The 13,576-nt window shown below is 49.8% G+C and overlaps 1 protein-coding gene across 2 annotated transcripts in view; it reads right to left on the bottom strand.

The window, feature by feature from the left end:
* EVL (Enah/Vasp-like) overlaps positions 1-9,637 on the bottom strand; it is a gene marked incomplete at its 3' end in the record, with an annotated part of 57,099 nt that extends 47,462 nt beyond the window's left edge. For both annotated transcript variants that reach the window (XM_080707848.1, XM_080707849.1), the window contains exons 1-2: positions 9,473-9,637; positions 1,520-1,697 (exon numbers count right to left, since the gene is read on the bottom strand). In XM_080707848.1, coding sequence (XP_080563974.1) covers positions 1,520-1,697; positions 9,473-9,607 — 313 coding nt within the window. In that variant the 5' untranslated portion in view covers positions 9,608-9,637. The remainder of the gene's footprint in view (positions 1-1,519; positions 1,698-9,472) is intronic.
* Positions 9,638-13,576: the final 3,939 nt, after the last annotated feature.

Raw genomic sequence — 13,576 nt, 5'->3', positions numbered from 1 at the left:
AAATTTAAGCCCCCTATTTACCCTTACTGTACCCATATGTACAAATAAAGAAGTCCCATATCGTGGGGCTAGGGAGGTGAGTTCAGATTACAGACATTAAACTCAGCTAATTTTGCCATGCAGCTCAAGGCTCTTGGGTGGAAAAAGAGGCACATTTTTCTTGGGTGGAAATACACATTTTCTGGGTTCCTACAGTACTTTGGCCCTATGCCCACCACTCAACACTACTGCCACTGAGCTCCCTTACTTGGGGCCTGTCATGATAGAGACGGCATCCAAGCACCCAAGTGGCCTTCAACCTATGGGGGCGCTTGAAATACGGTCTTCATTAGCTTCTAAATACTCTCCCAGGGTCTCAACTGGGCCCCAAAGCTCCAGTGTACTGAGCCTTCCCTCTCTTGGGCCCCGGCACCCCAGTCCCCACTCCCCCCTTCAGTTGGTGGTGGGGCAGCGGCAGCTACACACAAATGCTAATAGTGAGCGACTAGAATGTAAACACACCCTGTATGTCCCGGCTTCACGGTTAGACAGCGAGGCACAGAAAACGCAAGCCCCCCCGAGGGTCCCTCAGCTGGCAGGTGGCAGAATCAGGACTCAAACCAAGCCGTGTGACTCCAAGCCCAGGTCCGAGCCACCAGCCGCCAGCCAGGTCAGGTCCTAGCTACCATGGCGAGTGTCCAGGAGAGGCCAGGGGGCCTTTCTGCTCTCAGACTCTTTTGCTTTAACTCTCTGCACAGACATTTTTGCCTGCCCTGCTCTGGCCGCCCATGCCAGGCACGAAGCCTGCGCCCTGCCCTGCAGGTGCCCAGGCCTTTCACGGCACAGGCCGCGCCCTCACAGTTTCCTTCACACCCCAGGCCCAGATGCAGGCGGTGTGCCTGCCAACAGCTCCTCCTCTACCTGGGACGCCTGCTCACGCCTGTCTCGTGAGTCATTCCTCCTCAGGACTCCAGTTCAAACACCAGCACTGCTGCCGACGCCTCCCCTGGCAGCCCACAGGGGTCCGCCCACGTTGTGTCCGCGCCGTGGAGGGTTCTGCACACACCTCTAATGGCACACTTGCTGACATACACACGTTAGCTGCTTGCGAACCTGTGTCCCCCAACCCAGTGCCTTGAGGCCCGGGCTCCTGCACTTCTTACCTGCTCGGCCAAGCCAGCTTCCTGCAGTCAGTAGGTACTCATCCGGGCAGTCTTTGTTACACATATGAATAACTGGATTCAGGAATAAGTTCTATCTCATTCCTGCCAAAACTGTGTTCTAAAATACCTAAGTAGGATCTGGACTCAAACATAAATCAGACCTGGCGCGCAGCTTTAGGAACATGCCGGTACAAACTTGTATCTCAAAAATGCCCAAAAGATGCCGCCTTGTTCTCCCCTCCTTCACACTGTTAACGACCCTCTACACCTAGGCAGGCGGCCCCGAGGTCTCATACGATACGGCTCAATACGGTAGCCGTGCTAGGCGCGGGCCGAACAGGCGAGGGGCCAGCGCCGGGCCAGGAAGCCCCGCTTACCTCCTTCTTGGGAGTTCATGATGCTCAGGGCGAACAGCATCGCGTTGGAGAACGTGGTCGCCTCCTCCTTGCTCGCGAAGTTTAAGCCGTAGACCTGGCGGGCATCGCGCCACTGGTGGAAGGTTGGCGTGGCCTGATTGTACTTCAGCCCCTTCACGATTGAATAATTGATCACAACCTGCGAGAGAAAAAAGAGAAATGCGTGTAAATAAATAAACTGTAAGTGAGCTGCAGGGAGCTGTGGCGAGGAAAAGACACTGTGTCCCCGAGGCGACAGGGGTGCAGTGGGGTTCACACAAGGGGACACACGATCAGGCACATTTTCAGACCATGATCTGCATAATGGTGAGAGTTTGACAAACTCATTGTTTTGTTTAACTAATAATGCCGTGTAGTCACAGCGTCTAGAGAGGAAGGCTGAGCGGGGCTCAGGTTCCATCAGTTTCTAGCTCAGGCCCTGCATTGAAGCAGTGCCTCTCAAAGCTGCCACTCCCCTTCTATGGGGCTTGGTTTCCCCAGCTACAAAGCAGGAATGATACTGCTTTATCAGCCGGGCATGGCGGTGCACACTTGTAATCCCAGCATTTTTTTTTTTTTTTTGGCAGACAGTCTCAGCTATTTAGCTAGACTCTGTTTTAAAATAAGAAGTAAAAATAAATAAATAAAATAATAATAATAGCTTGGAGGTAGAATGCCCCTGGCTTCCATCCCCAGTATTGAAAAAAAAAAAGTTTTATTAACAGTGTGGGGTTACTGTGAGGACCACACTGTGATTCATATCTACAGCTTTTTAAATACCTTATCTTCTTGATATAAAGCTTTTTAAGTCAATTTTCTTTTGCAATTCTTATCTATCCTTCCCAAAGACCTCTGAATATTGTCTGGTACTTAGAATGCATTAGTAAGTAATTAGCTAAAGGATCACTTGGAAAGTTCAACTACTGCAAAATACGCAGCATTCTTATCTTACAGAACTTTTTTGACACAGGTTCATCCATCCTTCCTTCCTGCTGGGGATTAAACCTGGGGGCATTCTATCTCTAAGCTGTATCCCCCAAACTGATTTTATTTTTATTTATTTGGAAAAAAGGTCTTGCTAAGTTGCTGAGAACCTCATTAAATGGCTGAGGCTGGCTTCAAACCTGTGATCCTCCTGTCTCAGCCTTCCAAGTACTGAAATTACAGGAATGAGCCATCATGCCTGTCTTTTAATGAAGAAATTTCTAAATTTTAATGAAGTCCAACAACTCTTTTGCATCTATAGTTAATGTTTCTTGTAGCCTATTTAAGATTTTCTTTCTTTTTTAAAATTTATTTCTATTAGTGCGTTGTAATCATATATCACATTGGAATCACATCATCCAATTAGCCCTCATCCAGCCCCCATCCCATTCTCTCCCCCTCCCCCATCCCATGCTTGTTTGGTGATTAACTTTGATACATTTGTTTATGTACCTCCTGTGTTTTAAAGAGGCTCCATCCTCCCCTATCCCATACCCTCTGATTGGTCACCTTAGTTGCTTCACTGTAGGGCCCTTTCTATAGCTCGAACTCTTCCTGTTGCCCCTTTCCTCCTAGTTATTGTTGATTAGGAGAAGCATCTGGTTTTTATTTTCTGTGATATTTCTCTGTGCATGCCACGTTGCAAGTACCGATCCCACTCTTGATGGCCTCAGTAGTGGCCTGGCTACCCGGTGGACTGATCCAGACCTCGCTGGCTCAAGCATTGGCCTTGCCTCATGGGAGGCTCCGATTCTGGCCTCACTGGCCCCCACACTGGCCTAACCTCCAGCTGACTCCGATCCCGGCCTCGGTGGCCCTAGCACCTGCCTAGCCTCAAGGCAGGCTCCCTCCCACCCTCGCTGACCCTGGCACCGACCTAACCCCTTGACAGACTCCTCTCCTGTCTTCGGAGGCCCCAGCACCGGCCTTGCCTCACAGCAGGCTCGGATCCTGGCCTTGCTGGCCTTGGCACCAGCCTAACCCCTCAGCAGGCTCTGATCCCGGCCTTGGAGGCCTCAGTAGCATCCTTGCCTCACAGAAGGCTCCGATGCCGGTCGCTGGCCCCAGCACTGGCCTCACCCTTCAGCAGGCTCCGATCCCGGCCTTGGAGGCCCCAGCACTGGCCTTGCCTCATGGCAGGCTCCGATCCCAGCCTCGTTGGCCCCAGCACCAGCCTAACCCCTCGGCAGACTCCGATCCCAGCCTCGGAGGCCCCAGCACTGGCCTTGCCTCACAGCAGGCTCCAATCCCAGCCTCGCTGGCCCCAGCACCGGCCTAACTCCTCAGCAGGCTCTGATGCCGGCCTCTGGCCCTGGCACCAGCATAACCCCTCAGCAGGCTCCGATTCTGGCCTCGGAGGCTCCAGCACCGGCCTTGCCTCACGGCAGGCTCCCATCCCAGCTTTGCTGTGTCTGTCACCAGCCTCACCCCTTGGCAGGCTCCAATCCGAGCACCCTCTTCGCCCAACCATTTGTCCCACATTCTCGAGGGTGCGTGGTGGTGGCATTCTGCCTCTGAGGTTATTACTTTAAAGGTTCCAGGTGTAATGCATTGGATCTCTGCCTCCCCTGAGTACTGGCCACTGCCATTGCCACTGCCTCCACCATTTCAAATCTTTCCCAAGCTCTTTTTCCACTCTGAATGTTGTCCAGTGTTCCTAAGCATGCACGACGGTAGCATTTGACGTTTGGTGTAATTTCTCAAAAAAATAAGGTTGGTAGGATATGATTTCTGCTTCTCCTGAATACAAGTCTCCACTGCCATCGCAGAGACCACCTCCAAAACCGCCTTTCTCCTAGGTCTCCGCTAAACTCTCTCCTTACAGGTGATGTCCAAGATTTTTAAGAATGTAGAAAAGAAGCAGTCCTCCTTCGTGGCGAATTTTTCCAAAGTTCCAGTTCATTTGGATAAGTTTTGTCTGTATCTCCAGTATCCTGGTATCCACCATGGCCTTCTTGACCCCTCTCTGATGTTTTTCTTTTTTCTTTTCCTTTTTTTTTTTTTAAATAAGAGAAGACAGTATGTATGGTTTGAGGAGGTTGTGGGATCAGGCACTCAGTAGCACTGTGACCCGGACCCGGTTTCCCCAGGGGTCCAGCGTGCTCCACACGACTCCACCTGAGGCCTAGAGTCCTGCGACCCGGGCCCCGGCTCTTCCGGGGTCTGGCGTGCTCCGCCTGACCCCCGCCCAGGGCCCAGGGCCTTGCGACCAGCCTGGTTTCTCCAGGGGTCTGGTGTGCTCCGCGCGATCCCACCCGGGGCCCAGAGTCCTGCGACCTGGGCCCCGGCTCTTCCGGGCTCCGGTGTGCCCTGCCTTACCCCCGCCCGGGGCCCAGGGCCTTGTGACCGGGCCCCGGTTTCTCCAAGGGTCTGGTGTGCTCCGCGCAGTCTGGCCTGGGGCCCAGAGTCCTGCGACCCAGGACCCCAAGATTTTCTTTTTTGATCATACTGGGATTGAGCCCAGAGTCACTCTACCACTAGACTCCAGCTCTTTTTATTTTGAGACAGAGTCTTGCTAAATTGTCCAGGCTGGCTGCAAAATTACGATCCTCCTGCTTCAGCCTCCCAAGCAGCTGAGATTACAGGAACCTGCCACCACCCCAAGTCCTGTATTTTCTTCTAAAAACTTTACTGATTTACTTTTTCTTCCTCTTTTTGTTACGGGGTCTCACCATGTTGCCCAGGCTAGTTTTTAGCTCCTGGGCTCAAGTGATCCTCTTGCCTTAGTGTGTGCCCCCTTGCACCTGCTTGGTTTAATCTTTTTTAACTTGAGATTTGCTAAATTTATATGTTGCACATGGTGTATTTTGGTCAGTCTTACCTCCACTTGAGAAGACTATATATTGTGCAATTGTTGGCTGTGGTTTCTACAAATACAAATTAAGTCAAGTTGGCTAATAATATTATTCAAATTTTCTATGTCTAGCTAGGCAAGTTAGCACATGCATGTCATCCTAATACTTGGGAGGCTGAGACATAGGGCATTGCAGGTTTGAGGACACAGCAAGGCAGTGAGACGCTCAGCAATCTAGCAAGACCTTGTTTCAAAACAAAAACGTAATAAGGGGGCTGGGGGTGTAGCTCAGAGGTAGAATGCCTCTAGGTTCAATTCCTAGTATTCCTCAAATCTATCTCTTTAGTTATTTCTATCTGCTTGTTCAGTCTATTACTTAGAGGTACGATTGTAATTTCCAAATATAATTTCGGAATGTCTATTTCTCAGAGCATTTAGAATGGCCCACTTTTTTATATATTAGGGACATATATTATTAGATGCATACAGATTTAGGGTTTTTTGACTTCTCTTTCAAGTGACCCATTGAGGTCAGTCTCTTTAGTAATATTTTTGCCATTAGGTCTATGCAATCTAATGTTAATATAACCATGCCAGTTTATTTTGGTTAGTGTTGGTGGGTTTACCTTTTTCCAATTTTTTACTTTCAAGCTCTCTTCTAATCAAGCTTTATTTTTAAAAATAATTCTTCAAGATTTGGCAGGACAGATCTAGATACTTATTGAAGGATACGCTTATTTTAAAATTCGCACCTTCTGAATAGGAGCCCATAATCACAATGTTTAGACATGTATTATTTTGGGGAGTGTAGGAGTAAGTGGGTGCCTTTCCTAGTCTTTTAAAGGAAGCCCTTGCAACTCTAAATACTGTCTAACATATTTTTGAAGCCTCTGAGTAAAAATAGCCAAGAGTCCTTTACAAAGAAAGAAGTTGGATGGTAGCGAACTATCTTCCTGACCTTAAGTATTTACTTGGATCTACAGATTGGCAAAGACTTCTAAAGTCTGGTCTCATCGAAATCTCTATCTAACGATAAAATATCCAGTTAGCCTCATGGGCTTGCAGTGCAACATTTCATCTCTTTCAACAGTCTGCTTGTGTATTATTTTTCATTACTGTAATGAAATGCCTGAGGAAGGCTCAGTTTGTGAAGAAAAGAGGTCCACTTAGCTCCCAGGTTCAAGGACCCACATCCAGTGATGGCCTTCTTGTCGAAAAAGACCCTAGATGGTACAGAGGACCCCATGGCAAGAGATGGGGGGAATGTGGCAAGTCCATTCTTGCCCTTCTTTCTCTTCTTTTAAAGCCATGAGGATTCAGTCATAGGGGCTCCACCCTGATGGCTGACATCAACTCCCAAAGGCTCAACCTCTAAACATCATAGTTAGCTTAATCCCCCAGTACCTCATGATGGGGGCTACATTTGAACACAAGTAACCCTGGGGGCCACTGCAGCTCCAGGACAGGTCTTCTGAGTTCAACTCTTGTGTGGTAGCATCTGCACAGTACTGCCAGTTCTGTACTCTGGGGTGCAGGTAGACACAAGGTTTTCTGCTACGTGGAAGCCCTTTAGGGATCTGATGAATGTTGCTCTGCCCGCTTCTTTTTTCTCTTCTCTTGCTATTCTTTTACTGCTCCACTTCACGCTGCTCTCGGGCCTCGTGCCAGTTAGCTGTCCTCCTCCCGTGGCCTCCGGTTTATGGCACTCAGGTTTGGCAGGGTCCCGGGCGAGGTATGGTCAGGGCAGAGTAGGACCCTCCCCTCCCTTCTTCTGGACCACTCTGCTCATTCACACTGCTACGATTCTACTTCTACAGTTCACTAATCTTTTTTATACCACGTGCACTAATTCAGCCTGAGAACTCATATTTTGTTGGCCACTACTCAGTCTACACTAAAATTAAAATTACCTGAGCTTGAGGTCAAATGCCCCTGGGTTCCATCCCCAGACCCGCAAAAAAAAAAAAAAAAAAATTACCTGAGCTTGCCGGGCATGGTGGCGCACGCTTGTAATCCCCGCACTTGGGAGGCGGAGACAGGAGGATCGCGCAGGTTCGAAGCCAGCCGTGTTGGCTTAAGAGATCCTGTTTCCAAATAAAACGTATAAAATAGGTCTGGGAGTGTAGCCTGGAGGTAGAAGGGCTTCCAGGAACCGCAGTACCAAAAAACAAACAACAACAAAAAAAACCCTGAGCTTTTCCACCCTCAATATGAAATTCAGGTCCGACTTCGGCTACGGTACTAGAACTTACTCGTCCTTTTCCCCACAAAGATCACATGGTTTTATATCTACCTATTTAACAAACTGGGGATAATAATTCTTGTACTATTATCCTCACAGAGTTATTGGGAGAGTGAAATAATTGACACAAAAGTGCTCCGTAAACCACAAAGCATGTAAGACATATGAGATATCCCTGGTTAGTTACAAGACTAGGAATCGCTGTCTCTCCTAAAACATTTGGCCATTTTAAGATGGTAGTTCAGACTAACTAGAAACACGTGTGAAGACCGATCTTTTTCTCTCCTAATAACCGTAGGGTCCACACTTCCTGGCTTTCTTGAACGCCTTGCTTCACGACAAATGGCTTTTACATTCTTAGCCAACATGCACCATCCATTCGGGGCGATGGTTCCAACCACATCCGAGGGGCCTGTCTCTTAACAGGCGATTCCAAGTGGAAGGCTCATCTGTAACTTCTCAACCAGACTCTAGCGGCCAAGTTACCATCAACATAGCCGGGGCCTCCCTGCATGGGAGGAGCGTCTTTCCCTCAACATCCGGTTTCCTCTAAGAGGGCAGCGAGGTGTCAAGGCTCCAAAGGACAGGTGCATTTGGGTTTCAGGGAGCCAAGCTCTCAAGTCTGGGGCCCTTCCCAGCATGCAATGTTGCCTTCCCAGTATGCCCTGAAGGAAAAAGAAGCCATAGTATAGGGAACACCCAGCACGATCCAGAAACTGTCCAAGGAAATGGATTTTACACCAAAACCTCCTGACCAGGGGGCTCTGCCCTACTCCACTACCACGAGGCGGTCTAGAAATCTGTGCCATGTTTTCGGTTGTCACTATAATTAGGACCAGGGATGTCATATGTTCTGTAACATGAAGCACAAATGGGCTCTAAAAGGCAGATCTAGAAGTAATGGGTAGGAAGAACGGCAAAGCAGCTTCTGGAAGGTTTCTAGAAAAGCCTTCCACACCATGAAGGGCCGACAAGGAGGAAAAGCATGCCTCAAAAGGTTCCGAGAGTCAGGGCTAGACGATCTCACATCAGGGGTCTCGAAGCGGATGGATGCCCCTTTCAGACATGTTAATCTGAAACCTAGTCAGGCTGTGTTGGCCAAAGCAACGGGCAACACCTAAAAATTGTGTTTTCTCTTTTCTAATTGCTAACACTCTGATTCTTTCAGAGATAGCAGGCGGACTCCTGCTCAACTCAGCCAAAGCTTGACCATCAAAGGCTGCCAGGAGATGCTGCTTATGTTGAGTTTCCTGCAGATGCTGAAACCACAGACCTGCTATCTAACTTCACTACCAAAAATGCCCCGGCCAATGGCTAAGAAGGCAGCTGGGGGAGAGCCCTGCAGTACTTGCCGGCGGCACTGTGGCGGGGCAGACAGTGTTTCCACGCCTAGACGAGTCTGTGTCATGTCAGACCGCTCTGCCTCGGCTCCGTATCTGTGGCACAGTTGACGTGGGTGTGCATGGCGATGGCCTTTCTATTTGCACAGACATTTATTTACCAGGTGCACTCACAAGCTACTTCATGTGATTTGCCTAGGATATATTATTAAGGCAGATAATGATTTCTAATCATCTTGAATATCTTCCTAAACTAAGATTTAGGGACTGGTAAATCAAAAATAGCCACTTACATATGGATATGCAAATACAGAATAAAGAACAAGACTAAGCTGTGTGTGCACTCTATTTTTCAAAGCTTTTCCACATCTACTATTTTATTCTATCTAACCTACAGTAACACAGTGAAGTAGGCAGGGTGTGAATGACTAAAACTGAAGTTTAGAAAAGATCGTTTAAGGCCTCACATCTTAAGAGTACGAGGTCCTCAGATTCCAAATACCCCTCTTTTCCCGATCTCCTTCTAGGGCATGAGGACACAGTGCCCGGCCGTGAGCCGGGACTCCGGCACTCACCTGCTGGTCCTGTAACTTCACTCCAACAACTCTGAAGGTGTTGCTGGCAGTGTTGTGGTAGATGTTGATCCGGCTGAAACCCTGCTGGCCGGGCTTGATGGGTACCCATTTCTTACTGGTGTCATCGTAGACCATCACGGAAGCCCGGGCTTGGCAGATGCTCTGTTCACTGCAGAACAAGAAAAAAATAAATAAATAAATGGAAGCGTCAGCCTAGGCTATGGCGGATGGAGGCTGGCCTCACCCTTTTCTGAAATAGAGGCCAAATGCTCCTTGACATAAAGAAACTTTCTTTTCTTTTTTTTTTTTTTTTTGGTGGTACTGGGGTTCCTGGAAGCCCTTCTACCTCCGGGGTACACTCCCAGACCTATTTTTACATTTTTACTTGGAAACAGGGTCTCCTAAGCCAGCGCGCGCGGCTGGCTTCGAACCTGCGCGATCCTCCTGTCTCTGCCTCCCAAGCGCGGGGATGACAAGCGTGCGCCACCACGCCCGGCTAAAGAAACTTCCTAACTGCCAGAACTTCCAACTGCCTGTGGAAGGACTATCCTGAGAGGCGACGAGTTTCATTCTTTAAAGACCCTGTGGAGTGGAGAGGAGGGTCTATGTGAAATTATGAATAACTCAGAAAGGACTCCCAGCTCTGCTTCCAGGGGAGAAGGCACTCGAAGGAGAGAGGAATTAGTACAGGTTGGCAATTGTCGACAATGCTCTAGACACTGTGTGAATGAAATAAAGCATCAAGGTACCTTCACTTCACAACCTACGAAGTAGTGAGACTCGAAAAGATCTATGTCCGTTCACATAGGTATTCACTGATGCAAAATCTGGGGTTCCCAACCAGTTCTGCCCGGCGCTAGAGCACAACACACAGGGAACATTCTTTGCAACAGCCAACAAAAGGATTTGTTTATGGGATTATGACAGGGTAGCAGCAGGGAAGCTGTGTAAACAGCGAAATGGTCAGGTAATCTAAGGAAGAGAACGGTATAAATGGAGAACGGTATAAACGGTATACACAGGTGGCTGCTCAAGACGTTTACCTGGCAGAGCAGCTTCACCTGGTCAGAACGTGATGGGAGTCCAGGGAAGAAGCATAGGAAAGCCCTGGAGGTGGAGCCACCAGCTGCACCGCTGCATTCAGACATTCTTTCAGAGTCTCTGAGTCTTGACACAGCCTCGGTATCCCCCACTAAAAAGGAGTCACGTGGTTGTTAAAGGCTGACAATTACACTGTGGGAAGCAGGCAGTTATCAGAAAGGCTAGAGTATCAAAATGAACTGGAAACAAAGTTTAAAGCCCAATAGTAAGCCGACGTGGTGGGCGCGCTTGTCATCCCAGCACTCGGAGCCTGAGACCAGAGGATCGCGGTTCGCGGACAGCCTCAGCTACTTAGCGAGGCCCTCTGCAACTCAGTGAGACCCGGTTTCAAAATAAAGAATAAAAAATAGGAAGGGGGTGTAGCTCGGAGGTTGAATGCCCCCCCCCAAAGTCCAATAGTCCAGGTGCGATAATACAGAGACGAAGTGTGCACAATAATGGGTAATCACTGGATGAGACCAAGCAGTCGAGAAAGACCCTGATAATATTCAATTTGACATTTCTTTTCCTTTTATGTGTGTGTGTGTGTGTGTGTTTCTGGAGATTGGATTCAGAAGTAGTCTACCTCCAAGCTATACTACCAGCCCTATATATTTTTTTAAATTTGGAAACAGGGTCTAAGTTGCTGAGGGCCTCGCTAAATTGCTGAGGCTGGCTTTGAACCTGTGATTCTCTTGTCTTAGCCTACCAAGTACTGGGATTACAGGCATGCACCACCATGCCCAGCTGATTTTGCCATATTCATGAGGGCAGGAAAGCAAAATATTTGGAAAAGGGCTCTATCCTCAGCCCTGTGGTTACTGGGTGACAAAAATCACATTTTTTTTTTTAAATAAGTCTTCAGTGGCTCAGAAATTGAACGTGGCCAACGTGGTCTGTTCTAAGTGTTCCAGGGCCTGAGCTTCCTTAGGACCGCCTCTGCTGCTCAGAAATTACAGGTTGCCACAGTCGCCAACATTTCTGGCAGAGACCACATGGGCCTGCCCTCCTTCACTTTAAATGAGCCCCTACAACGCACACTCGGTGGCTCCGAACGCCTACCCTGCTGGGTCTCCAGCGCTCCCTGGCTCGCCCAGCTCTGGGCCCGGGCTGAGCAGCAGAGGGCAGCTTGTCGTCAGCCGTCTGGACCTGTGCGGAGTGCTGGGGCTCGTCTGGCAGCCGTGCCGGCGGCTGTGCTGCGTCCTCCTTCTCCATGACTCACCACTCATCCCAGGGATGCCTTAAAAGCACTTGTGCTTCTGTTCTAAGAGAACATGGCTAGAAGGAGTCGCTCCTTCCCCTGCTGGGTCTCTGGCCATGGAGTGTAGTAGGAGCGCGAGTAAACTACACACAGCCAGTCAGACGGTGGGTCAAGGCATCCCACAGAAGCCTGCCACGGATGGAGTCTGGACTAGGCTTTGCCACTTCCTGCTCCTGACATGCTCGGCTGCTCGAGTGACACTGGCCAGTAGGTACTGTTCCAGGTACTTCTCAGGGGCTGGAGAGCACCTCAGATGCAGCACGGTATCAGTCAACAAAGCGTGACTTTATTGAGTCACAGGGATCTGAGTTGGAATCCCTGCTCCGGCATGTGAACACGAAGTCCCGTGGTGGTGGGGGAGGGGCACAGCGGCACACACCCTGCAGGGAAGCGCCTCGAGGTCTCAGCGGGCGGCCAGGAAGTGCGCTGACCTCCTCCGGGAGAATCTGTTATGGGAGCAGAGCTGTGCAGGGAAGCCATGCACATCCCAGGCTGCTCCTGGCCAGTGACCAAGCAGCAGGGGCAGCATGGCGGCCTGAGCCTGCCCAGCTCAGGACCCTTCCATGGGGGAAGACTTGCTGCGCGGACTGCCTCTCAGCTGGGCCCAGAAGTTCCCAGGATACTTCTGCTCGCACGCCCCCCACCACTGCATACTGATCACAGCCTGGGCTCCCCTGTCCAGCCTGACCCAGCCTTTCCACCATGGTTGTCTGGTAAATATTTTATGTGCTAACTGTCCAGCTTTGCCATCTACTTCTTGGAAGATCAAAACTGTACGTTCTGCTGCAGTGCAGGTCCCCCGAGGGCATGCCTGTCTCACTCTCTCCGCGTGTCAGGACCTGGTACACAGTAGGTGCCCCACAGCCGCACACTGAAGGCTCTCAGAGCTGAGAAGGACCCTAGATGACCCACTCTTCTCATGTTTAATGAAGCAGCCTGACCAGAGCACACAGGGAAGGTACTGCTCTCCACAGCAGCCCACTGGCTGTCAGTGGTTTTAATTTAGACAGACCCTCTGTGTTCTGGGGGACAGTCTACTCTGCTCTCCACAACTACAGCAGGCGTTCTGGACAGCAAATGACGATCCAGTGGACAGCTGAAGGAACAGCTTTGTCCTTCCAGAAACCTTTCCCAGGACAATGCCACCCGCCCTTTCCCAACCCCGTGACTCTCTTCTACCTAATTCCCAATGTGTCACGTTCTCGTCTGGTGTCGAGGTCCTCATGGTGGGGATGATATTTGAGCCTTAGCCTGATGAGCACAGATGCTAGTGTTGAGAAACATTTAGCCAAGAAACAGAAGGGCAGGCAGACCCTTTCCTCAGGGAGCCCGCGGCTGGTCAACAAGCCAGGGAGACTTTCTGAAGAAAATGCTTTGTGGGCGTGATGAAGACATCACCCCCTAGCTGAAGTCAGGAGGCGGATGTGGATTCTAAGCGGAGCAGCAGACCCTGGGGGGCGGGGGGGGGGGCGACGTGCACCTGGGCTGTCACACAAGCCTTTCAGGGCTGTTAGCAAAGAGAAAACACAACTCAAGTTCTGCATACTGGGCTGCCACCTTCTGGATTCTTCAACGCCAGTAACTATTCCAGTTACTGCAATCATGGCTGCAGCAGCTTCCTCCTCCTCCTCCTCTTCTTCTTCTCCTCCTCCTTCCGTCTTCATCTTTTTTTTTTTTTTGCTGTTGTTTTTAATACTTTAGGTTCAAATTAAACTTGTGGTTAACCAAAACCCATGGAGTTCTCCCTCTAACATCTGAGTAGT

The sequence above is a fragment of the Muscardinus avellanarius genome, assembly GCF_963383645.1.
Source record: "Muscardinus avellanarius genome assembly, chromosome: 12".
NCBI lineage: Eukaryota > Metazoa > Chordata > Mammalia > Rodentia > Gliridae > Muscardinus > Muscardinus avellanarius.
The sequence above is the reverse complement of the archived record's forward strand: the minus strand, read 5'-3'. Positions and strand labels throughout refer to the sequence as shown.